The sequence below is a fragment of the Euleptes europaea genome, chromosome 6, assembly GCF_029931775.1.
Source record: "Euleptes europaea isolate rEulEur1 chromosome 6, rEulEur1.hap1, whole genome shotgun sequence".
Taxonomy (NCBI): domain Eukaryota; kingdom Metazoa; phylum Chordata; class Lepidosauria; order Squamata; family Sphaerodactylidae; genus Euleptes; species Euleptes europaea.
In genome coordinates this window covers 57,446,604-57,470,514 of record NC_079317.1, presented here as the reverse complement: position 1 = coordinate 57,470,514, position 23,911 = coordinate 57,446,604, and the positions used below count along the sequence as shown (strand labels likewise).

Genomic DNA, 23,911 nt, shown 5'->3' with positions numbered 1-23,911 from the left:
CTTCTCCCAAACAAAGGAGACATTCAAGGTGAGGATCAGTCTTCACCATCTTGGTACCACAAGAGGTACATTTTTTGAAAAGTGGAGCTTTCTTGGACTCCGTGGCTAGAGACAAAGCTAACACGTTCTCTCTCCGTGGCGGCAGAAAGAGAACTGGAGGGAAGAGTGCTCCCTCCCCCTTGGGTCATGTGACCGGTGGGCGGGAAGATTGCATGCCCCAAGGGGAGGGGGAGCACTCTGTCAAGATTTTGCTAGAAGCTGACAAATCTTATCCGTGGCTGGCCTGCGCAGTCCCCAATGTGGGACTGCATAGAAGCCACGCAGATGAATTACTGTTCACTGTTTCACTGCCTGTCATAGCTGTGTCCCATTATTCATGCAACGAGTTCAAGGTGGCACCAACTGGCCTGTGGGGTGGATTAGACTAAAAGAGAAAGGCTTGTCCAAGACCAGTGAGTTTAATGGCTGAGCAGGTATGTAAATATGAATTTCCTCACATCCAAATTCATGTAAGCCAGCCAGCCAGCCAGCCAACAACAGGGTTATAATGTGTTTTTAAATTTCTAATTCCAATAGTTTAGACATCCAAATAAGCATCTAGATTTTCCCTGATCATTAGTAATTAGATCAGTTGAACATCCCTCCCTCTTGCAAACCTAATATAGCTAACTAAAATAACCCAGCTGAGCCACCACACTTTCCATAATAAAATCCAGTCCTAAGTGGACATTTTATCTCTTAAAAGAATGCTCTCACTATGCCACATATTAATACCCAGTCTAGAAGAGATAGCCAAACCGGGGCACCTGGAACTGACACGAAGTCTATGTACTACTTTTCCATTAATACAGAGTAAACATCAGTCTCACTACCTCCTCATGTAATATTATGTTCAAGTAGTACTGAAGCTCAATTGCATGCCACTTATTGGGACACAGCTGTTAAAATCACACATCCAGTATCCAAGAGGGCATTTCCCCCCTAAATTATTGCAAAGAACTTAGCAGAGGGGTTGGAGATAGGCATAATTAACTGTGATCAGGACACACTATTTGACAACCATACAATATTTTAACTTGTTATTTCTCAAAGAGAAAATATCATAAGTACTAGTGTCAACATGCTTTCAATTAATTTTTTACAGATTATACTGCATACAATAGGAACATAAGATATTCAACCCACTCTTCCCCAATAAACAAACTTTAGGACATACAAAATATTGTCGAAGGCTTTCACGGTCAGAGTTCATTGGTTCTTGTAGGTTATCCGGGCTGTGTAACCGTGGTCTTGGAATTTTCTTTCCAGACGTTTCGCCAGCAACTGTGGCAGGCATCTTCAGAGTAGTAACACTGAAGGACAGTGTCTCTCAATGTCAAGGGTGTAGGAAGAGTAATATATAGTCAGAAAGGGGTTGGGTTTGAGCTGAGTACTGTCCTGCAAAAGTAATGTGCTAATCATTGTCCTGTAAGTATCAAGATAATGTGCTAATGAGGGTATGGTATGTTAATATGGAACCATTGTATCCTGAAGTGAACCACAGTTTCTCAAGGAAGAATCTAATCATCTAAATCACGCACTGCTAGCAAACGGCTACTCCAAGAAGGAAATCAGAAGGGCCATTAAAACAAACAAAAATCAGAAAACTCAGGAAAAACAGTCTCCCATAGGAAAGGTATTCTTGCCATTTATTAAAGGAGTCACTGATAGGATGGAGAAACTTTTGAAAAAACATAACCTACAAACAGTGTTTAAACCCACCAAGAAAATACAACAAATGCTACGATCAGCAAAAGACAAAAGAGACCCCCTCACCTCTGCAGGAGTATATCGTATACCTTGCAGCTGTGGAGAAGTTTACATCGGGACCACAAAACGCAGCATACAAACAAGGATAAAAGAACATGAAAGATACTGCAGACTTGGCCAACCTGAGAAATCAGCAGTGGCTGAACATGGACTGACACAAACAGGACACAGGGTCTTATTCCAAGACACTGAAAGACTGGACAATTCTACCAACTATTTTGTCAGATTGCACAGAGAAGCCATTGAAATTCATAAACATCAGCACAACTTTAACAGAAAAGAGGAGAGTTTAAGAACGAATAAGGCTTGGCTTCCTGTTCTGAAAACCTCCAGACTAACAAAGACAACATTCAACAATAGCCATGCAGATTAGCTTTGGATTACACACATTAACAGATCACTTCAGGATACAATGGTTCCATATTAACATACCATACCCTCATTAGCACATTATCTTGATACTTACAGGACAATGATTAGCACATTACTTTTGCAGGACAGTACTCAGCTCAAACCCAACCCCTTTCTGACTATATATTACTCTTCCTACATACTTGACACTGAGAGACACTGTCCTTCAGTGTTACTACTCTGAAGATGCCTGCCACAGTTGCTGGCGAAACGTCAGGAAAGAAAATTCCAAGACCACGGTTACACAGCCCGGATAACCTACAAGAACCTTTAGGACATACAACTTCCTTCCACCACTAGTGCTCATCCAGATAGATGTCTTATAACATATCTCCTGATAACATTACAGTCTTAGGAGTCCTGTAGTACATCAGGAGTCCTGTAGTGCAGAGTGGTAAGCTGCAATACTGTAGTCAAAAGCTCTGCTCACAAACTGAATTCGATCGTGACAGAAGTTGGTTTCAGGTAGCTGGGTCAAGGTTGACTCAGCCTTCTATCCTTCTGAGGTAGGTAAAATGAGTATCCAGCTTGCTGGGGGTAAAGTGTAGACAACTGGGAGAGGCAATGGCAAGCCATCCCGTAAACACAGTCTGCCTAGTAAATGTTGGGATGGGATGTCACCCCATGGGTCAGTAATGTCCCAGTGCTTGCAAAGTGGACTACTTTTACCTTTTATCCCTTAGTAACCATCAACCATCAAATGTTTGTAGAGCATTAGGAGGATCTGTACAGAAAATGAATTGAGTAATCAAAGTGAATCACCTTCACAGGGCCTTGAAGGCAGTGTTCTATATCCCCGCCAGATGGATCATCCGTAAAGAGGGAAAACCCAGAGAGTGATGACTGCCTCATGCCTGTCTCTTGGTTCAGCTGCTGCAGAAACTCTGCCACTGTTGAGGAGCCATCAAACCCTACCACCTGGAATGAGACAGACAAAATGATAGAATTTAAAGACTAAACTTATGTATCGTTAAAATGAGTGGGTTTACAGCATACACCAGCAATGGGTTTAAGTGAAGAAAGGGTTTTTGCAGACTTTCTCACTCTCGAATAAACAACTTTTGCCGCCAAGCTGCCACAAGGGAGCAAGATATGTGTTATTAAGGAGGTTCATCTGCCCATCACTATAACTTAAGGTAACTGTTAGCCCTCCCTCATACTTATTCACACATCTAAAATGTGATTCAAAGATTTGTGGAAGTGGGAATTTTTTCTTCTATAGCTGTATAAGCCATCTGTAAGCATAGGTCATAGCAAAGGATCTATTGAGGTTGGAGGGCACATGTGAAGTAATTTAAGTCAGGCTGTTATGCTTACAGACCACTGACATCTGGTTCTCAGTATTCATGTTTTACCTGATAGGTTCCATTCATGAAGTGCACCGGGATACTGAAGGGGAGTGAGTGGTGGTAGGGGTTTCTCAGCAAAATGGACACGATCTCCATTCGGGAAGGTCTGGCTTCTCGTTCTCCAACTTGCAAAGTACGCTCCACTGATCTCTGACAGTAAATTGCATACTTTCCTATTTCACTTCTAATCACAGAGACAGGGGAAAAATTAACATATTTCAAATTTAACATATTTCCTGCTATTGGTTTATTTAAAACATTTCTATGAGCCTCTCCACCTAAATAGGCTAACGGTAGAAAAGAGCACAAGTCCAGTATCTGAAGAAGTGAGCCATGGATTACGAAAGCTCATACCCTGCCAGAAATATTGTTAGTCTTTAAGGTGCGATTGGACTTGTGCTCTTTTCTACTGCTAGTAACAAACTAGCACAGCTACCCATTGTAATCTAAATAGGCTAAGTCAGCAAACATCAAAAAAATTCAACAGTAAAACATCAAGACATTAAAACAGCATTTAAAATATAAGTGTATATAAAATATTTAAACAATTCAATAAAACACATAAACACGCATAACAAAAAAACATCTATTTACAACTATTGGTCCACCCCAAATCAATGGTATTATTGAAAGGCACAAGATGTAGCACCTTGATGAACCCAGAGCCAGTGCCTTGATGGGACACCTCTTATGACACCTTGAGCTCTATGACAGAAGAAAGGTGGGATATAAATACAACAAATAGCATTTACGGGCTTATTTGCACAAAGACATTTCCAATTTACTACTTCAGTATGGATGAAGAAGGCACAGAACGGCCCCGCACCAACACTGGCCTTAAGACTGTTTGGGAATGGTAATCTGCATTGGGTCTTCTTTTGTCTCCATCAGACATATAGGTGGACTAGGGATCCAGGCATATTTGGCTCACAATGTTTTTATGGCTCATAGGAATCTGATGAACTGAATTAATGTTTCAGACCCCTCCCGTTAGAGCTGGATTCAAATCTAAAATTAGGGCCATTTCACAGTTACAAAACTCCTATGTGGAAGAGATTTCCCTGTTAATTAATATGCTACATATTAATATAAATTAATATAAACATGGCACATCATGTACAATTTGAAAGACCAGTTTACACACTCAGTTGCTGCACAGTATCCCAAAAATTTCCCCACAACTCAGTGTTGCTGTTACTTGGAATAGATAGCTCACCTGTACCTCTGACTGGGTACCCGTTGCAACAGCATGATGTGAAATATGATTTTGTTAATGTTCTAGCTGTCTTCTTGGTAATGCCTCTCAGAATGCTATTTACAAACTACAAAATCCACCCCCACCCCAGTGATATGCCATGACTTTCTTTTCAAACAAGATCCCCCCCGCCACTATTCTGTTATCGTTATTTAGTATGAAATCTAATCCTCTCCAGGTGTCCAATGAACAACTGGCAATCTACAAATCGGAATGACATGCAGTGAAGTGGAGACAACCTCTGGGGTAGCAGCTTATCTCTGTGTGAGGCACTTCATACACAGCTTGCTGTGTGAGGCTGCTGCTTCAGCAATCTAGTTTTAAGCTGCCCCCTTAGGAAAACTGTTCTTTGTGAAGCCGATCTTACTATGGGCCATTTGCAAACTACTGTTTCATTTTAATCCAGCCGTGCAGAAAGGGTTCAGAAGTATCTCAGCAGGGAGGAAAACATGACAAGCTGTTCACCTGGGGTCTGCATGCTGCTGCAAGTGATGCTTGACATACCAAAGGAAATGGTGCTGAGGCAGGAAGAGAGGAGCACACAGAGCCAGTAATTGCCAGCACTGTGGAGGAAAACAAGTTTACAGTGAATAAAACTGCCACTTTTCTGTTGTTGCCAACAATTACTCTCACAGCAGAAGTCTTGTCCCCAGTTCTCACTGAGCTGCAACACGTGGCACAAATACATATATACTGCACAAGGATGAGGAACACATTTTGAGAAGTGTGCTCACTGGTATAAAACATGTGCACATCATACACTTGTGGAGTTCAACTTATGATGGTCCCACCCTTAGGCACACATGTCTTGATAAACAAATACTACTAGCAACCCTGACTGGAAGGATACCTTTTCACCATTCTCATGCCAGTGTCTGTATTAAACACATCAAGGCTGTAATCCTAGGGGTATTTTCTTGAGATGTGACCCGCTGAATAACATGGGGTCTTGCTTCTCATAGACGTCCTTAGGATTGCTGCCCTTGCAGAGACAAATAAAACTGTTCTGGCTTTGCCTTTTCGGTTTGTATCTGCAGGATGATCCATAATTATGATTTGCCAGTTCTTTATCATTTCTCAAGGTCTACCTGCTCATTACACTTTCATGAGACGTTAACCTACTTACCATGCCCACAGATTATCAGAACAAGAGAAAACAGGAGGTTTCCGTAGACATAGTCATGATTAAATCTATTTCCAATGTAAGATATTAAGAACTAATCAGTTAACGTGTCATTTAAGTCTCCAATATATTAACCGGCACACTGAATTGCCAAGCACAATGGGCAGAAGGACTCTTACTTGAATGACTGAGTGGTTCTGAGCTGGTCTGCAGGTTTGTTTAACTAGCTGGCAATAAATTTCATTCTGCAGCTCATTGTGGGTCAGGCAGACTTGTAGAGCAGTCTGGGCCAGCGACACGTGGTAATCAATGGATGAAGCTTCTACAGGGACGTTGATAAACAGCTGACACGACTGAAATTGGGGGAAGAAGAAAAGCATATTAAAAACTGAAGAGTGTTTCACTTTTCTTACCAGCAATAAAATCTTTTACCTCCTTTTATAACCCGACATAGGGCTTCACTGAACACTGTTTTGTATCTTTTATTTTACAGAGTTTAAAAAAAAACTTACAGTGGAATTGGTATATTTGTGGGATTATTTTTCTCTGCATACTGCTTCTGACAAAGCACTGGAATCCTCATGCAAAGGGGAATACCAAGACTGTTTTTAACAACATGCCTCTAAAAGGTAAAGGTCCCTGGTGCAAGCACCGGGTCATTCCTGACCCATGGGGTGATGTCACACCCCGACGTTTACTAGGCAGACTTTGTTTTACGGGGTGGTTTGCCAGTGCCTTCCCCAGTCATCTTCCCTTTACCCCCAGCAAGCTGGGTACTTGTTTTACCAACCTCGGAAGGATGGAAGGCTGAGTCAACCTTGACCCGGCTACCTGAAACCAACTTCCGTTGGGATCGAACTCAGGTCGTGAGCAGAGCTTGGACTGCAGTACTGCAGCTTGCCACTCTGCACCACGGGGCTCTTTATGCCTTTACATATCACCAAAAGACGGCCCCACTGATGCTGTAACTGCAGTTGTGACAATAAAAGTAACTTAGTATTCACCTTTGAATGGGTGCTGCTCTGTGAAATAGTATCTTGATCCTGGGCCTAAGGCTGAGGAATGAGTGGCCTGTAGACCTCCAGTAAGCTTCTCTCCCACTGGGAAGCTTGGGGTCTTGCTGGAATTTTCCCTCTAGGCCTATGTTTCCCAGGCACCCACTGAGCCTTGTGATTGAACTGGCATGAAATTGGAGGGAAAGAGAAGGCAAATCACCAAAAAGGAGGCTGGGTCTTGACAGCAATAATATAAGGTCCCTTGAAGAGGCAAGGTGTTCTTCCCCCACGAGCTAAGAAGCAGAGAAACTGCTACCAGCAGGAGAGATTCCCTCCTCACCTAAGGAGGGTGGGTTGGACCGTAGAAGTGCAAGTAACAGTATGGACCAGTGAGGCGGCCGCATTAGGAGCATTTTTGTTTTCTTGCTGGCTCCCTTATGCATTCATTTTGTCCTGTTGGTTGAAAATATATCCCCCGTTAAGTGTTTAGTTATTCCCCCACCTTGTTCAATAAAACAGTTTGTTTTAATCTGCCTGGGTCCTCATGCCTCAAGCTCGACTGTTCACCTGGCAATGTCCTCACCAGTGGAGGGGCACTGGTTGGAAAGGTGAAGGGGTACTCTGGTACCCCTTCCCCTATCCACATTGAACCAACCAACCACATCATCTCTTAACATACCTTGAAGAGTTTCAGGGCCTCTGTCTTCAGCGCCTCTGAAGGCAGAGTGGTGAGGGGCGTTTGCAGCCCATCCTTGCTGTAACACAACATAGGGTGCTTCCACAAAGGAGAACCTGAAAGAGTGGACAAGAGAAAGTTGTACGAGATAAAGGGGACTCTTGCAAAGTAGTTGTCAAGGCTGACCCTGCCTTGGTGCAGGAACATAACCAAGCTTTACCTGGGTTTGTCTCAGTGACTCCCCAAGTAACACACACCACAAAGAAAAGACGGCTTTATTGAAGAAATTCAAGGAAAGATATTAAAAACAAGGCATATAGTTCAGTGGCAGTGAAATGCACAAAAATAACAAAACTGACTAGCTGTCTTACTTACTGGAGTCTTAACAAGGCACAGTTGGTTCTTAAAGCAAAGAGTTCTAGAGCATAATACAAACATCTTCTTGGCAGTAAGGAGGGATGAGGAGAAAAGGGTAAAAATAGGACAAAGATTCAAGGAGCATATGCATGTGTGAGTGAGCAAGAGGGACAATGTATATGCACAAGTGTGTGAAAATACTTCATTTCTATAAACACTTTGGGTGGCTAAAACGTGCGGTGTGATTTTAAATAAATAAAATGCTATGTGTGCACATTTATGGATAGGAATGCGCGCTTGCATGATGTCTGGGTGAGCTGCTGAAAAAGGTATGGTTTCATACAGATTCATATCCGTAACTAAGATCTTCACCACTGCCCTCAGGGGGTGGGGGGGGGAAGCATTTAGCTGCCCACTTACTTGGGTCTCCTTCTGCATCCAGTAATTTCCCAATCAGCTGTTCATAGGCAGTGCCCACTTTGGCACTGCTGCTGCCCGCTGCTACTGTCAGGTGGTACAACCAAGTATCCTTGGGATAAAATGAATGATGGTTGAGTGTTGCTGGAAAGGTTATATGATTAAAGCATTAAACATGAAGCATACATTCAGTTGTCTCATTATAATTGGCTTGAGTGATAAACTCAGGGCTAATTTTGGCTATCTGCCAAAACATGTTTCTTGATCTCAAGCTACCACCAGGGCCTTTCCACTGAATTTGCATTTTGTACATAAAACGGGGCCTTCATAAGTCTCATGAAATAAGCCAGGAGATCCAGGACAGACAGCAAGCTCAGTCACATTTGCTGATTAGCCACTGCATGGGGTGCCCCCTACACTTTAGCCCCCAGGCTCGTTTGCAGTCAGTCTATACCTTTTCCTGTTTTGTACCAATCAGTAGGTAGACGGGACTCTGATCTGGAGGGTGAATCACCAGGGTGCAATAAGAAGAAAAGAGGCCCCCACCATTCGCCTCATAATCCTCGTCAGAGTCACAGGAGCGATCCACTTCTTCCACCTTTGACTCACGCATGTGCAAATAGCCTAGAGGGCACTAAGAAAAGAAAATGAATATGTTAATAAGCATGGTGAGGAAAAAAAGCTAACACTGCTGTCACCATGCACAGCAGTGCATATGAATGTTATCCAATATAACAGGGGTCCCCAACATGGTGCTTATGGGAGCCGTGGTGCCCGCCAACACCTTTTCTGGCGCCCAAGTGGTTTCAGGAATTGGGTGGAGCCAGGTTGGGCATTTGCCCAGCAAGGATTCTGATTGATTGTTGGAGAGTGGATTGGCTGTGCATCTTCTAAAAAATGTTGGTTTGGCAGCAGCTGCCACCCCAGCACAATGATCTGCACTGTGTTATGGAAGTTAAGCTGTGGCAATAATTTCGTGTCTGGATCTGCCTCCAGCAGTAGCCATTTTGTGGCAGCCATTTTGTTGCTCTGCCCACCATGCCGTGTCAGAATTCCAAATGTGCCTATAGACGCAAAAAGTTTGGGGACCCTTGCAATATAAGCAGGTAGTATCATGGCCTTTCCAGTTGCCATCTGCAATAAACAGTTACTACTTTCTGTCCAGTATGATGTACTTCATAGTAAATACAACCTGTAGCATGAATGTCATGTAGCACTAAGAGCAAGATTTTCTTCACCACCTGGACAGGAGAACCCTTGGACTCAGCTATGGCCTAAGGTCATATCTGTCTTTCCAGAACTGTTCTGTATCCTTCTCCACACTTCATTAGACTAGAAACAAAACTACCCATGGTGCAACACACGTAGTGCACTCCACACTTAAGTAGAAAGACTGTTGTGCAGGAAAAGGTGCAGGACAAGAGCGGCTACGTGATCCAAATAGGACTCTGAACCAAAATGATAGAGGGGTTGGAGGAGCTTCTCTGTGGAGGAGAAGCTAAGGAATTTGTAATACTGAAAGTCTCCCCTACCCCTAACCCATGTGATCCAGTTTTGTAAGGAAAAAAAGATACCACCCCCTATTTGAGGATCCTGGGGATGGAAGGATAAGCTTACTCATGTGCCAATTCACACCTTTCAGTGCCAGGTGTACAAGTGAGAACTTTAACTGCTTATGGAACAGGGACACTTTCTCCCAAGTATGTGCAATCTGGGAGGAAAGATCCCTTGGCTGAAGACTGTAACTTGGGGATTTCATCCCAATGGTGTGTGGTATATCTGAATATATATTTCCCACAGGAGGTTGTAACACTGAATGCAAGAGAGTGAGATGTTTACTAGGGTTGATGGGAAAATGTGAAAAATATTAAGCAGAGAAAGGTAGGAAAATACCTTGTCTTCATGATTTCGATAATAGTAAAAAGTCTTTCCAATCAGTGCACACCAAACCAGCTTAGAGCGCCCATGTTTGACCTAGAGAAATAGCATAGTAATGAAAGTATTGTCTCTCACTGTATTTGTACCCCACTTTTCTCCCCAATGGAGAAGCTTTGGCTGCTTAGGTATATTCAGGAGCGTTAAGGATAAGTTAAAAAGGAGGGGTGTCAAGTCTCTCTTCAAAATGTGGGAAGGGAGGAGCCTCTTCCATCCAAAATGAGCCAGACTTTGATGCAAAGAAGTTCTATGAAATGGATCTCCTGCATTTTTTTCAAGAATGAAAGCAGCTAAAGAGGCGCACAGTGCAGTGGGGAGGGGTTTAGCTTATTCTTCTCTCACACACACATACACCATTTTTCTGATATAAAACTGCCCCGTCCAGATTTACTATTTTTCTCCATAGGAAAATGGCAGTTGTAGAAGTGATTTAAATTGGGAAAACAGAATACAGGGCAAACGGGTAAGCCCCCTCCCCAATACCAGAATTGAAATCCCCATCTCACTCCCATGGATGCTGTTAACTCTTTTAAGAAATTGCAGTCAAACTGTTCACATCTGGCTATCACATCTAATTCATTCGCCTTCAAGATAGCCCATCCGCTCAGCTCAGTACTGAGAGAAGAGATGGTGAATCCTGGTTTAAAATACTTGTAAACCTAACCTAGTAGTTAGGATTTGTTACAAAACAAATTATTTTTATATTTTTACCAGGATTTTAATATTTTGCATATTTACGGTTTTTACAAAAGACGGCAAATTGATCTACCCCTGCTGTTCTGCATGTGGTTACAGGACAAGGCAAACTGCATCTGGTAGAGCTGTAGTACCTTGGTGAGCCAGCCTTTCACAGTGGGTTTTGCATCACTGAGAGGGACTTCAGTGGGACTAGTCACTTTCACTTTGATCATATTTTGAAGGACATGGATCCACTCCTCCAAGATGTTAGGAGAGTCAGCTGTCAAGAAGTAGGTCCTTTTTTCAGTGACAAGCTAAAGTAGAAGGGAAAGTCACAAGCTACTACCATAAGGCACAAAGGATTTTTGGAGTAGTTAAGGTCAAGTATTAAAATCCTGGTCACTTTCACTTTCCAACAATTAATATTCAAGTCCTCAAAACCTAAAGAGTTAACATTGCTTTTTGAGTGTTACAGAGAACACTGGTGCTTAATCCCCTCTGTGTTACTAAAGTGTGCTAAGCAAGGAAACTGTTCAACTGTTTTCTCCTTGACAAAGAGTCCATTGGTACTGGTGACTTGCCAAAGGAATGGTAGTGCATTCAATTGTGAAGAATCTCTGACGGGTTGTTTGCTATGCTGTATGCTCAGAATCAAGGTGTTCCTTAAGGACTTTCATGCATATTAAACTGAGATGGACACAATATATGGACTGTCTCTTTTAGACAACTCCTAGTGCAATGCAGCTTTCAGAATTAAGTTTCAGACCTTCTAACGTTATACAAATTAATTTGCCTGACCTTTTCCCAAAGGACCACATCACCTGAAAGCCAACAGACACAGAAAGCCACCTCAGTTGAAACTGTCACTTTCTGCCAGTCTGTTTGCACCCGTTTGAGTTCAGTAATAAAAAAGTGCTCACCTGGAACGTTTGAGATCCTTCACCTCGTACGATCTGGCAAGAAGAATTCAACTCAACCAGACCCTGAGGCTTGCAGATGATATCACTCTGGAGAGAGAACGACAACAGTTGATAAGTGTTCAGTAAGAACAAAGGCAACATGGGATACTACATCTAAATAACATTTCTCCAATACACAGCTGTTATTTTAAGAACAGGGAAAGGACATTAAAATGCTACTACATAGGAAATATAGGCTCCAAGCTTAAATTGATTTGATAGATTAATCAAATGAGAATTATATGGCTTAACATGTGTTAACGATATATTGTTATTTTTGTTTTATTCAGATTATAACAGCATGAAATGAAGAAAATATTACAGATGGCCTGAAGGTTGATAACTTACGGTGTGTTTCATTGAATACTTCCAAAAAGCCACCGAGACTGAGGTTTTGGTAATTTGTATATCTATTTAAAAATCACTGATTAATGAATTGGCTAAAAGGCAGATACTTAATCAAGTATCTTCAACTGGCTGACAGCCCTAATTAAATTGCTTTATCTATCTATACCTATGCAGACAGACTGACATGGTGGTGTAATTACTAGGATGTATCTGATCCCTGAAAGCCACTTTTGTGCCTTTAACATATAATCTATAGATAGGAGAATCATGGAAGTTGAGTGGGTAGGACAGCCCACGTAGAAGAAGGGGTTGTACTGACACAAGAAAGCCCATGAAACATCATACCTTCTTTTTTTCTGGGACTAACTGGGTAAAAAGGGACAAATATGGGCTGATGAGCCTTTAGAAATACTTTGATCACTACTTGTGGTGAGGATGAAGTAATAAATAGTTGTCTTAGAATGTTTTCACACATGATACTTTAATGTCCATTCTTGTGATAAAATGTTCAAGCAAATTGAAGGGTTATATGTTTATTGAAAAGTATAGTTGAACTTGCTTTCAGTAAATATGATGGGAGGTTGAAAACCTATCAGCCTTAAACAAGGAGGAAAGAGCTTATAGAGATTTAAAGAACAGGATTATGCAAATAGAAAGACTATCCGTTCTTTCTGATTCCAAGAAGTACCAAAGATGAAATAGAAAAGTCCCCTATAGCTATGTTAGTTCATAACATATTACTTCCTCTGATACTGGCTATCAGAGAGAAGACAATGGGATAACTTGTTCCTCAGGTACAAGGAATTCTTACTATTCAATGAATTAAATGTTGAAGGCAGGACTGAACAAATAACCATCGCTTTGCCTACCAAACATATTTATTGAAATCCAACAACACAGCTCCTGCTCATGCTAAGTGTTTATATTGAAACAGTGCAAACTGTGCTATATAAGTATGCACAAAGGAAAGAATTAAGATGAGGAAAGTGTTAGAAATTATCTAAGCAAAAGACTAGCATTTATTCTCATTTTCTGATCACATTCTCCTAATGCTCTCCCATGATGCCCTTCATATGAAGGTAACACAAATATTAGGATAACATACACAATTGAAGGGTGTTTTTAATTGCCAGCATACAACTAACTAGTTCACAAACTCTTTTCTTCTTTCAATTGCAAATGTAGAAGATGCACCTATTTTTTCCTGGTAGCTGTTCCAGTTCAGTTCAAGGTACTGGTTATCACATACAAAACCTCCATGGCCTTGGACTATCATATCTGCAGGATCACCTCTTCTGTTATGTTTCTCTGTGATAGCTTCACTCATGTGAGCAAAGCGTTCCAAAGGACCCATTCTGCAAATGGGTAAGATCAAAAGCTGCCCAGACACGTGCATTCTTTCTTGTGGCCATTCTTGCAGGAATGGCCTGCCTAAGGAGGTCAGGAACGTTCCCACACTTCTGTCATTCCACAGACTGTGTAAAACAGAATTGTTCAGGTGGGTGTTTTTATAAAGGAAGTAGGGCTGTAGTATAGTGGAATAGTTCAGGAAGGCACTTTTCAAAAGGGAACAGGACTACCATCTATGCCGCTGTTTATGGTATGTATTGTCCTGCTATGACTACATTGTTGTCTACTTATGTCAAACAGCAAAGAAAATTGAATTACAAATCATATCTGATACTTTATTTTTGCACTGTTTCCTATTTGTAATTGCAGTACTATTGCACTGATTATTAGATGTCTCATGCTATTTCACTGCATTATTTTACACTATGCAATCAGCTTTGAGTCTCAGTGAGAAATGCATAAATACACACCTATTGGGGGGTTTTTCAATTGCTAGCATAGAATTAACTAGTCCACAGACTCTTTTCTCCTTTCAGTTGCAAAGCCCTCTTCCTTTTAGCTGCTCATCACTCAGGATCACAGAAGAACATATTAGCAGAGCACTGTGGGAGATGGCTTCAATATATTCTGATTTATTTTATTTTATGACGTTAAATTAAATAGAATGCTTGGCTAGACAAAGCATGTTTCACTCCCTCTTTCATCCCCAACATGAGTATTTACTAGGAACTCACTGGGGATTTATAATACATGAGCTGTCCATTTCTCAAAACAAACCACCGTCTCTTCCACGTCTTCACCTGGTTGCTCATTTTCAGCAAATAACCTGATTTCTCCATGGGCTCCTAGGGGGGAAAAACAAACATATTGTCTTGTGAAATGGCCAAGCCCATGCCCAGAAAATGTATGGTGAGTAGGCATAAGATTACATTGGAGGTGGCATGGCTGACAGATGCCCATAATTTTTACCCTTGCTATTGAATGAGAATTATGGCCATCAACCCATCCAGAAGAGGAAAGTTGACATGCAAAGTTCTTAGTCACGTAGCAGCCAGTGACAGGTCATTCAAGTCCTATTATACTCCATTACCTATTCTAGTCCCAAATTCTCTTCAAAATCTGGAATTTCACATATGGACAAAAACATTGCCAACAGCTACAGGACAGGACAGGCAGGAATACTATAAGGATAATAACGACTCTGCAGCCAGGTGCAGAGACACATTATCCCTTCCCACATCAAGTTACCAGGGTGCTAGCCTGGTAACATCAGGGCCCTGCGGGATCTGAAAGTTTTCCGCAAGGCCTGCAAGACAAGAGCTTTTCCACCAGGCCTACAATTGAGGACAGCCGCCCTATATTTGCTCATATTATTTACATCATCTACTGGCCTCCCCCACTTTTTCCCCTTAGTGGGAACAACAAAAGCACAGGGTTACTACCTGTACGGTCCCCTACAGCTTTTAGATTTGTGCGCCATCATTTTAGGGGTTTTTTTTAGAATTTTATTGATGGTTTTATTATGGATTTTAATGTTTCTTTATATTGTATGTTATTGTATTTTTTAAATGATGTTACCCGCCCTGAGTCGGCCTGCTGAGGAGGGCGGGTTATAAGTCTAATAAATAAATAAATAAATAAATAAATAAATAAAATAAAGACTCAAACTATACATAGGTCACGATGGATAGCCAGCCATGTTTGTCTGTAGCAGTAGAAAGGAGCAAGAATCCAGTAGCACCTTAAAGACTAACAAAATTTCTGGCAGGGTATGAGCTTTCGTGAGCCAAGGCTCACTTCTTCAGATAAACTATACATAGACATCTCAATACATCAGGGGTTTTCAAAACGCCAATTTTTGCTTTATGGGGATGTAGAGTTTGCTGGTTTCTGACAGGTTTGCTGGTTTCCGACAGGCAGCAAATTGTTCAGGCAGCAAATACTAAATGCCTTTTATTTAAGTCCAGTCCACAAGGGAGATTTTGGGAGGAGGAGTCATAGCTTACACTGTAGACCCCAGCATCAGTGGAATAAGAAGATGTCCGCTGCAGTTTGTGCTCTGGTTCGGAATAGTCTCCATCCAAGGAATAGGCATCTGGCGGGATGGCATAGTCACTCTCCGAGCTCAGCGAGGATACAGAAACACCTGCTAGAAATGAAAAGGACAATGGAAAACAACTTATACGCTGGGTATCCTTACTTTACATGCTGAATGCTGTAAGGGGCTGATTCATGCATGCATGAATGTCTCTTGAAAACTCAACATTCAGTGACTTATTCCAGCTGAATAAATGCCTCCATAGGCCTTTTATGCTTGGCTGTTTCCCTCGCAGTCACCCCTCCGATGATATTGGGTCTTTGAATTGATTATGCATGCCATTTCCAACCATCAGAGGTTGCCTCGCTCTCCCCTGCAGTTCCCCATGTTTTGCCCGTGTTTTCAAAACCGAGATAAAACAGGTCTCTGAAAACGTGGGCAAAACATGGGGAAATGCATAGGGAGAGCAAGGCAACCTCTGATGGTCGGAAATGGCATGCATAATCAAAACAAAGATCCGAAGTCGTCAGAGGGGTGACCACGAGGGAAACAGCCATGCATAAAAGGCGATTGAGGAACAGTGCATTGACATTAAGCAAGGCAACATATTTTTGGAAGCCCTGCTGGGAAACAGGAGGTCTGTTTTGCTTGCAACATCAAGCCATGCCCTCAGTCCCGCACCCTGGGGTCCAAGACTGAAATAGAAGCGTTGCAGCTGCCAGCCTTATTCCCAGGGTGGCCAGAGCCCTTGGAACGCTGGAGAAGGTAGGCCTGGAGAGAGGGGCAGGGCTGGCACCATAGCGCAGTTGGCTGCCCAGCGCAGGTCAACCTCTGCCTGTGAACCTGAGTCACCACAGGATCAGGGCTGACAGCCATGTAGGCTGCTCAGCCATTGATGAGTTGCACTTGTTCCTGGATGACTCAGCAGGGTTTTCCTGATAAAGGCAGCCAGGAAAGGGCGAACCTGTGTGAAAGCAAAGTCCACAGCCTTTGTGTGCCTGCTGTTGTTCTGAGCCTTATTCTGGACCTCTGAGTGTTTGACCGTCTGGACCATGACCAGGCTTGTGCTCTTTGAATTTGCCCTTCTGGGTTGACGCCAGGACTTGTGAACACCTGTGTTTTGACCATGCTTATTGCCTCTTGCCCCAGATGCCTGCCTGAAGCTGGACACATTTCTCTGTTTAATATAAGCATAATCAATGTTGCTATTACCTGATATGGAAACAATAAATCTATTAAAATTATAAATCAATTAGAAGCTACTGGCCCATACATCTGGTCTTTGTGGAGTTTCTGCATGGGCAGAAGCTTGGAATGACAACTGATCTCCAGACTACACAGATCAGTAACACTGGAACAAATGGCAGCTTCAGAGGGTTGATTGTTTGGAAGTACATCCCTGCTGAACTCCCTCCCCTCCCCAGACTCCACTCTCTCCAGACACTGGCCCCAAATCTCCAGGCATTTCCCATGTCAGAGTTGGTAACCCTATGTTAACCCAGGCAAAAGCAGGAGGCTGCATTGGGTGCTAGTGATTAAGTGAAACATGGACCATGTCCGCACTTCGAGTTTGCAGCTCCGATTTCTACGGGGTTTCCTTGCATGTTCGCACTTCATCTCTTCCGAAGGATTCCGGAGACGTCTCCAGAGCACAATTTCTCCGTGTTAAGAGCATTCGCTTACACGGCGAATTAATAGAAATTAAACGTTTTCCTCACCCGGAGCCTGAAGTGCAAACATAAAATCTGTCTTCAATCCACTTCCTGCTGCCAGCCCACCATCCACTCCCCCCGCCTAACTGCCCACGCTGGACCAATCGCCGTCCTTGTTTCAAGCACCGAGTGGGCATGCGTGGCAGGCTACCACCTCAACCAATCACAATGCTCCTTCGAGCTGGCGTGTGAATGCTGCCGCGAGGGGAAAACATATGGATTTTATCTAATACAGCGGAGGAAGGTGACGCGGTGGGAACAGAAATTTTAAGTCATGTTGGATGCTTGAGTACTGGACACGTTTAAATTGCGAGGTAAGTTGCTAGTGCATTCACGGGCATGGATGTTAATACACACATAAAACACTTTAGGCCTATTCTTATGAATAGAGACTGCTGACTTCTGTTTATAGAGTACAGTATAAACCAGTGTTTGAATTAACCTTGGCTAAGGATTAGCTTTTTTAAAAAAACTCCAAACTAGACACAAGATGAATACAGAAATGTAGGAGAAATGCCAATTCTGCCCTTGGGGGATTTTGCAACTCTAGGCTGTGGGAGGGAAAATAGGCAAAATGCTGAGAATTCTGGCAGTTAGTCCATATCTGATAATGGATTCTGCGATCCCTTTGTGAAAGGAGGCAACAGGCGAAAGGCTGTGCATTTTGGCAACATGTTTGCTTTTTGTCAGATTAGGAAACCCTTGGATGAGGCAGAATCTCTGGACTAGGGAATGGGCATCTAAAATCCAGCCAGGGAGACAAAAATGGCCCTATCTGCAATTTACTGCCAATTGCAAAACCTGGCAGGAAAGCGCAGGTTCCCTTGTCCTAACAGGTGTGGCACGACAACCTTGACAAGATCCAACACTAACACTTTGAACAAAATAATCAGTCTGCAATGGCAAGAACTGGGTCTTTTCTTTGGTGTAGGGCCAGTTTGAAATGTTCACTTTCCAAGTGTCTGAGAACTTATTTTCAGCTAGCATCACTGGAGGATTTCACTGAAGTTTACGATGCTATGCTGATTCTCCATGTAAGTCCGGGCACCGCCCATCAATCTCTTTCCCTCTTCCTCCGTACTGCCCACGATGCGCTCCCCTACCTGGGCCAGCTTCAGAAAGGGCAGAGACACTGGAGACACCTTTCTCCTGTCTCAGACTGCCCAGGACATCTGCCTACTGATCTCTTTCTGGGTCAGGTTTCAGTCCACTCGCCTCCCCGTCATGGCTCATTCTGCTGCCTTTTATCCCTATCTCCCCCTTCAATCCCAGCCCCCACCCCTTTCACCCAGGTGCTCCCCTTTTCCCCTGTACCTCTGTTAACCCATGGTTGTCTGAGCCTTCGTCTGGCTCTCCCTGTCCTCCCAGGCTCCTCGTGAGCTGTCTAGCACAGATTATCAGCCTTCCCTTGCTCCCTCCACCTGGGACCTTGCCTCCCAGGTACAAGCAGTTGGCAGCTTCTCCCTGCTTGACAGCCAGGGCTTTTGCAGGGCTGCTGGTCTTGGGGAGGAGGGTTCTGCCGCTGCACCTTCCGGCAGAGAGGGGTCAGGGCCGGTACCCTCCTGGACTGTGGGTGCCGTGGGCGATGGTTCCTGCCCCCCTCCCCAGCAGGTAAGTAGGGCTGGGGGTTTCTGGTAGGGGCTGGCAGAGGATGCCAGGAAGGCCTCTGCTTCCGTGCCTGGGCCGTCAGCGCCAGCTTTAAAGGCCGGGATGGACTCTGCCTCCACGGCAGGGACAGTAGCGTCTGAGTCCATTCCCAGACACTCCATATGCTGAGAAGCTGGCTCCAAGGTATCATCCACGACAGATGAAAGGTGATTGTTCTGAGACAGCTCAGACTAACTCTCAGAACAGTTTATACAGCTACAGGTAGATTTAATAGGTTGGATCCCGCCAGCTTTTTTGCTCAATCTTGTCCAATTCCTCTCTTTTTTACAGCCATTGCCCCCCATGGCTTTTGTCCATGCAGGTGTTTGGTGGTCAAAGGGAACTCTCTCCTCCTTTTTTCAGCAGTAGAAAAGCTGGTTGGATCCAACCCAGTGTTTTAAACACTTTGAATGCCTTCTCTAAACAATTTAGAAAACAATACCATTCTTCTTCCACCTCACCTCGTTTCACAGCACGAGGACTGCCGGGTCTGCTTGTTTTCCTGGGCTCAGATCCTGCATTGGAAGCTCTCAGACTCACATGGGAGCTGCAGTCATCGTCGGAGCAGGAGGACTCATCGAAGAAAGGCACATTGCTGATCTGGGTCGCTTTCTAGAAAACAAGCCACTGAAGTCAGGATGGAAGGAAAGGCAGACGCTCCAACTTAATTGCACCACACAAATCATGAGGAAGCAGCAAAGGAGTTACATTTTGCCAACTCTGCCCTTTGCCCCTTACAAAAAATGGGTAAGCCCTATAGTTGTTCATCTCATTCTTCTAGGGCTTCCAATTCATTTTGCTTGTGCTCCAGACACTACAACTGCAACCAGAACGACTACTTTATGTAAAATGCATCATTTGTCCAAACATGCCACAGAACAGTCTATAACGCTGGAATGCTTTGTAAGTGTGGAGTTTGATGGATCGCACCTGGAATAGGTTGATTGTACTAATTTTGCTGGTGCTGCAACACGCACAGACAAACCTCAACTAAGTAGAATTCTCATATTTTGTTAGCAGCTAAGATATCGCAAGAAGAAAAACAGCCTCCCATGGGGAATGATTTAAATACCCTGATCAGCATCCCCTTTGCTGGCTTGAAATCTGTTGGCCGCTTTTCATTACAGTTTGTTTTGCTACAGCATCAATGGGATTAGCAGTATACTGTCATAGCCCTCTTTCTGTGACTTGACAACAGCCTCACATGACTATTACATTGTCTTGAGGTATTTCTCATTTCACACACACAGCAGGATTTACTTGAGGGCTAGATCCAAACCTTTACATTTGTAGCAATGTCAGAGAGAGAAATTTCCAGGCATGTTGGAGGCGCACCAGGTGAGCTGCTGACAGCAGCGATGGTGGGGGGGGGGAGCCTCAGTGGTCCCAGCTGAAGCTGCATGGGTGAGCCTCTGAGAGCAGCAATGTTGAGGGGGGGGGGGGTAAAAGAAGCCTCATTGGGCCCTGAACTGGCAGCAATGGGGGAGGTTACTAGGGTGGGTAGCAGAAAGACAGAGAAAGAAAGAGTCATGGGGTGTGTGGAAGAAAGCCAGAAAAAGAGAGTGATGGGGTAAAGGGCAAAAAAATGAGTGATGGGGTACAGGGGAGAGAGAGAGAGAGTGGTGAATAGGGGGCAGATAGAGAAAAAGAGAGAGGGATTGGGTGGGGGCAGAAAGAGAGTAAGAGAAAGGGTGGCAGGATGGAGAAAAGAGTAAGAAGCAGAGAAGTAGGGGGAGAAGGGAGGAAACAAAGGTGGGGGGAATGGGATGGACGTTCCCACAAGTTTCTGGTAGGCCCCCACTTTTATATTCTAATACCCGTCAACCAAATCTGAGGATATTTAAGATGTTTTGAGCTGTGAACAGGCAAGACAGATCTCTCTGCAAACCTGAAAAATGCCCCAGATTTGCAGAAAAATCTAAAATCTAAAAAGAAAACACATTGAGGAGGTTAAAAAGACTCCAGATGACAACAATAATGTCTTTAGCTTTAGGAAAAGGATTCCCTCAGTGGCCATTGCTAGGCAACCACAGTATTCCAGGCTTGGTTTTTGTGAGTAACAGGCAGGGAGACGGGGCAGGGTCCTGTTCAGGGCTGTTTTGGTCTTTGAAGAAGGACTAATTGGGGCCAGGCAGGCAGCAATCACTGGGTGACTTGATACCACCTGACTTGCATGGCTCAACTAGGCCTGGCTGCTGGCTACTGTTTAACAGCAGCCACCCTATGAAAGCCAGTGTGGTGTAGCGGTTAGAGCTTCAGAGTAGAGTCTGGGAGACCCAAGTTCAAATTCCCATTTTGCTATGGAAACTCACTGGGTAGTTTGGGACTAATCACAGACTTTCAGCCTAGCCTACCTCACAGGGTTGTTGTCAGGATGAAAGGGTGGATAGGATAATAGTATAAGCTGCTTTGTTCCCCACTGTGGAGAAAGATGGGGTATAAATGAAGTAAACAAATAATAAATATAGCTGAAGATGGAAGGCAGATAAAAGGCTGAGAAAGGGAGAATGAGGCAGGGAAAGGGGAGAGGATATGGGGTTGCCAAGAGCAGGGAAATAGTGTGAGCAGAGGTATATCATGGAAAATGAGGTGTGTCGTTCCCCCCCCCCCACAATTCCAGTTGTTGTCAACACACAACTGGGCCGGGCAGCCCAATCCTGGGGGGGGGGTAGTTCGATGGTGGCTGGAAGCAGCGCAGCCATGCCGCAGCCACAGAGGATTCCTGGCCGCAAAACAAAAATTAAAATAAAGGAAAAATAAAGCTTACCCGATAATCCCCCATTGAAATCAATGGGGCTACACCACCAAAAAAGGTGGTGTAGTCATGCCGCTGCAAGAAGGGGCATTCCCAGAGCAGAGGGGGTTAGGAAACTGCCTTTAAGAACGCTGCTCCCAGGAATGCCCCAGGAATGTCTCCTGGGATGCCGGTGCAGGGACTTGCACCGCTGGAACACTACTAGGAGGCAGCGCTGGTGACAAAACCCCAGGGCACTGTATTGCGTCATGTCCCAGTGCTGGCATGGGTGCCACCCATGAGGCCTTAAGTGCTCCTTATCCTGGGTTAAGTGGGCACTTACACTGGCACTGGGTCACGCCAGCTCCTAAGGAGCTTCGCCCCCCCCCTTTCATGATTGCAGGGAAAGCTGAAGACAGAGGGGCAGATAAATGTAGGTTGGCTATTGGGTGGGAAGGAGAGAAGAAAGCAAGAAAAGGGGAGATGCTATGGGAGCTTTCAGGAAAGGGAAAGAGGAAATAGCAGGGTGGGGAAAATGAGATACCTCTCGCAAGTCCTTGCAGGTTCACTCTTGTAAAATGCCTAAAATCCAGCCTCCATTTGAATTCTTTGATTTATTTTCATTCTTCATCTTATCTCTCTCTCGCCACAAGAGCTTCCCATAACAATATACATAGTGAAATCCCATACCTTCTTGCTTCTGGCTCCTAGAACAACACTAATATATGTTGCTTTCAAAGGGACAAAACTTGGGGGAATTTGACCACTTGCTTAATTTCTCTTTTCTTCTTTTAAGAGGCTTGTTTGCAGTGGAGCTTCTTTGCTGGCAGTCAGAATTTAGATTCTAAGGATCTAATAAGTCTCACACCTATTTGTTACTCTCCACTGCAAATTTCACAGGCTGGCCCACTTTTCCCAATTTTCTCCTAACAGAGAAATGTGAAATAGTTCCTTACCCCTTTTAGCATGGTGTAGACAGGCACTGTAACATTTCTGTAAACGAGGCAGGTGAATGGCCCAGGGGGTGAATAAGATGGGGAATGTGAAGCTGAGAATTGTTTTATGTTTAAAAGAGAGAAAGAGAATAAAAAAACCAATGAAATTATTTTAATGGAAGTATTAGCATTTAGCTAAGTGGGGTTTGGGGGGCGGGGCGATGAACAGTGATGTGGCAACAGGGAACCTGACAAAACTCAACAAATGACCATGAAGTTATTAGGAAAAGAGCACTCATCATTCAAATCGAGGATTACTTATGGAAATAGTTATGTGGGGCCTGGGCCCAAAATGCATCATCTGGAACATCCACTACCTATTTGTGGCCCAAAAGGAGAGTACAGACTAGGATGGTGGGAATCTTCAGGCAGTGAAGGAATGCTTTGTGTAACTACATCAGCAGTTATAATTATTTCCAAGCTCTCCCTTTAAACTACCTGTAATGAGGCTCTAGTGCAGGGGTGTCTAACATAAGGCCAGGGGCCAGATCCGGCCCGCAAGCCAGCTAGGGCAGCCACCCTCCCCACTGTTGATGTGGGCTGGAGAAGCATGTCCTGGCCCGACTAACTGACATTTACATCATATCCGGCCCTCTTAACAATTGAATTCGACACCCCTGCTCTAGTGCATGTATTTTCTTCCATTCTGGACAGGAACATGCCTGCCAGCACTAGCCAATTGCGTGTTGTAAACCCTGAGCCACATGGCAGAGGAATGTGTTGGCTGAGGTATAGCCATCCCAAGGAACAATCCTAATCAGGTCTACTCAGGAGTAAGTCTCACGTTATTCAATGGATCTCACTCCTTGGAAAGTGCCCTTAGGAATGCAGCCTAATAGTGTCATCCTATGCAGAGTTATACACTTCTATGCTGATTGACTTCAATGGACATTATTATTATTAAATAATTATAACAATAATTGTAACAATAAATATTTTCATTTATTGGGACCCAGGGAGGATTACAAGTATGATAAAAATGTTCAGTCTATCAGTGAGCAGATTACAAGATATGATAACATTTGAATCTAACAACAAAGATTTGTAAGTAAGACAAAATAATGTATATTTTACAAAATGATAGAGAAGCACGGGGCCTTCCTAATAGCCTCAGGTAGACCAT

The 23,911-nt window shown here is 43.7% G+C and overlaps 1 protein-coding gene across 1 annotated transcript in view; it reads right to left on the bottom strand.

Annotated features, from left to right (window-relative positions):
* PLEKHH1 (pleckstrin homology, MyTH4 and FERM domain containing H1) overlaps positions 1-23,911 on the bottom strand; it is a 69,126-nt gene that overhangs the window by 20,055 nt on the left and 25,160 nt on the right. Inside the window, exons 8-21 of the mRNA XM_056851138.1 lie at positions 22,750-22,841; positions 19,521-19,671; positions 15,669-15,811; positions 14,397-14,507; positions 11,926-12,012; positions 11,158-11,319; positions 10,286-10,366; positions 8,847-9,026; positions 8,396-8,504; positions 7,622-7,734; positions 6,127-6,300; positions 5,290-5,387; positions 3,576-3,753; positions 2,983-3,138 (exon numbers count right to left, since the gene is read on the bottom strand). Of these exons, the coding sequence (XP_056707116.1) occupies positions 2,983-3,138; positions 3,576-3,753; positions 5,290-5,387; positions 6,127-6,300; positions 7,622-7,734; positions 8,396-8,504; positions 8,847-9,026; positions 10,286-10,366; positions 11,158-11,319; positions 11,926-12,012; positions 14,397-14,507; positions 15,669-15,811; positions 19,521-19,671; positions 22,750-22,841 (1,835 nt within the window). The remainder of the gene's footprint in view (positions 1-2,982; positions 3,139-3,575; positions 3,754-5,289; positions 5,388-6,126; positions 6,301-7,621; positions 7,735-8,395; positions 8,505-8,846; positions 9,027-10,285; positions 10,367-11,157; positions 11,320-11,925; positions 12,013-14,396; positions 14,508-15,668; positions 15,812-19,520; positions 19,672-22,749; positions 22,842-23,911) is intronic.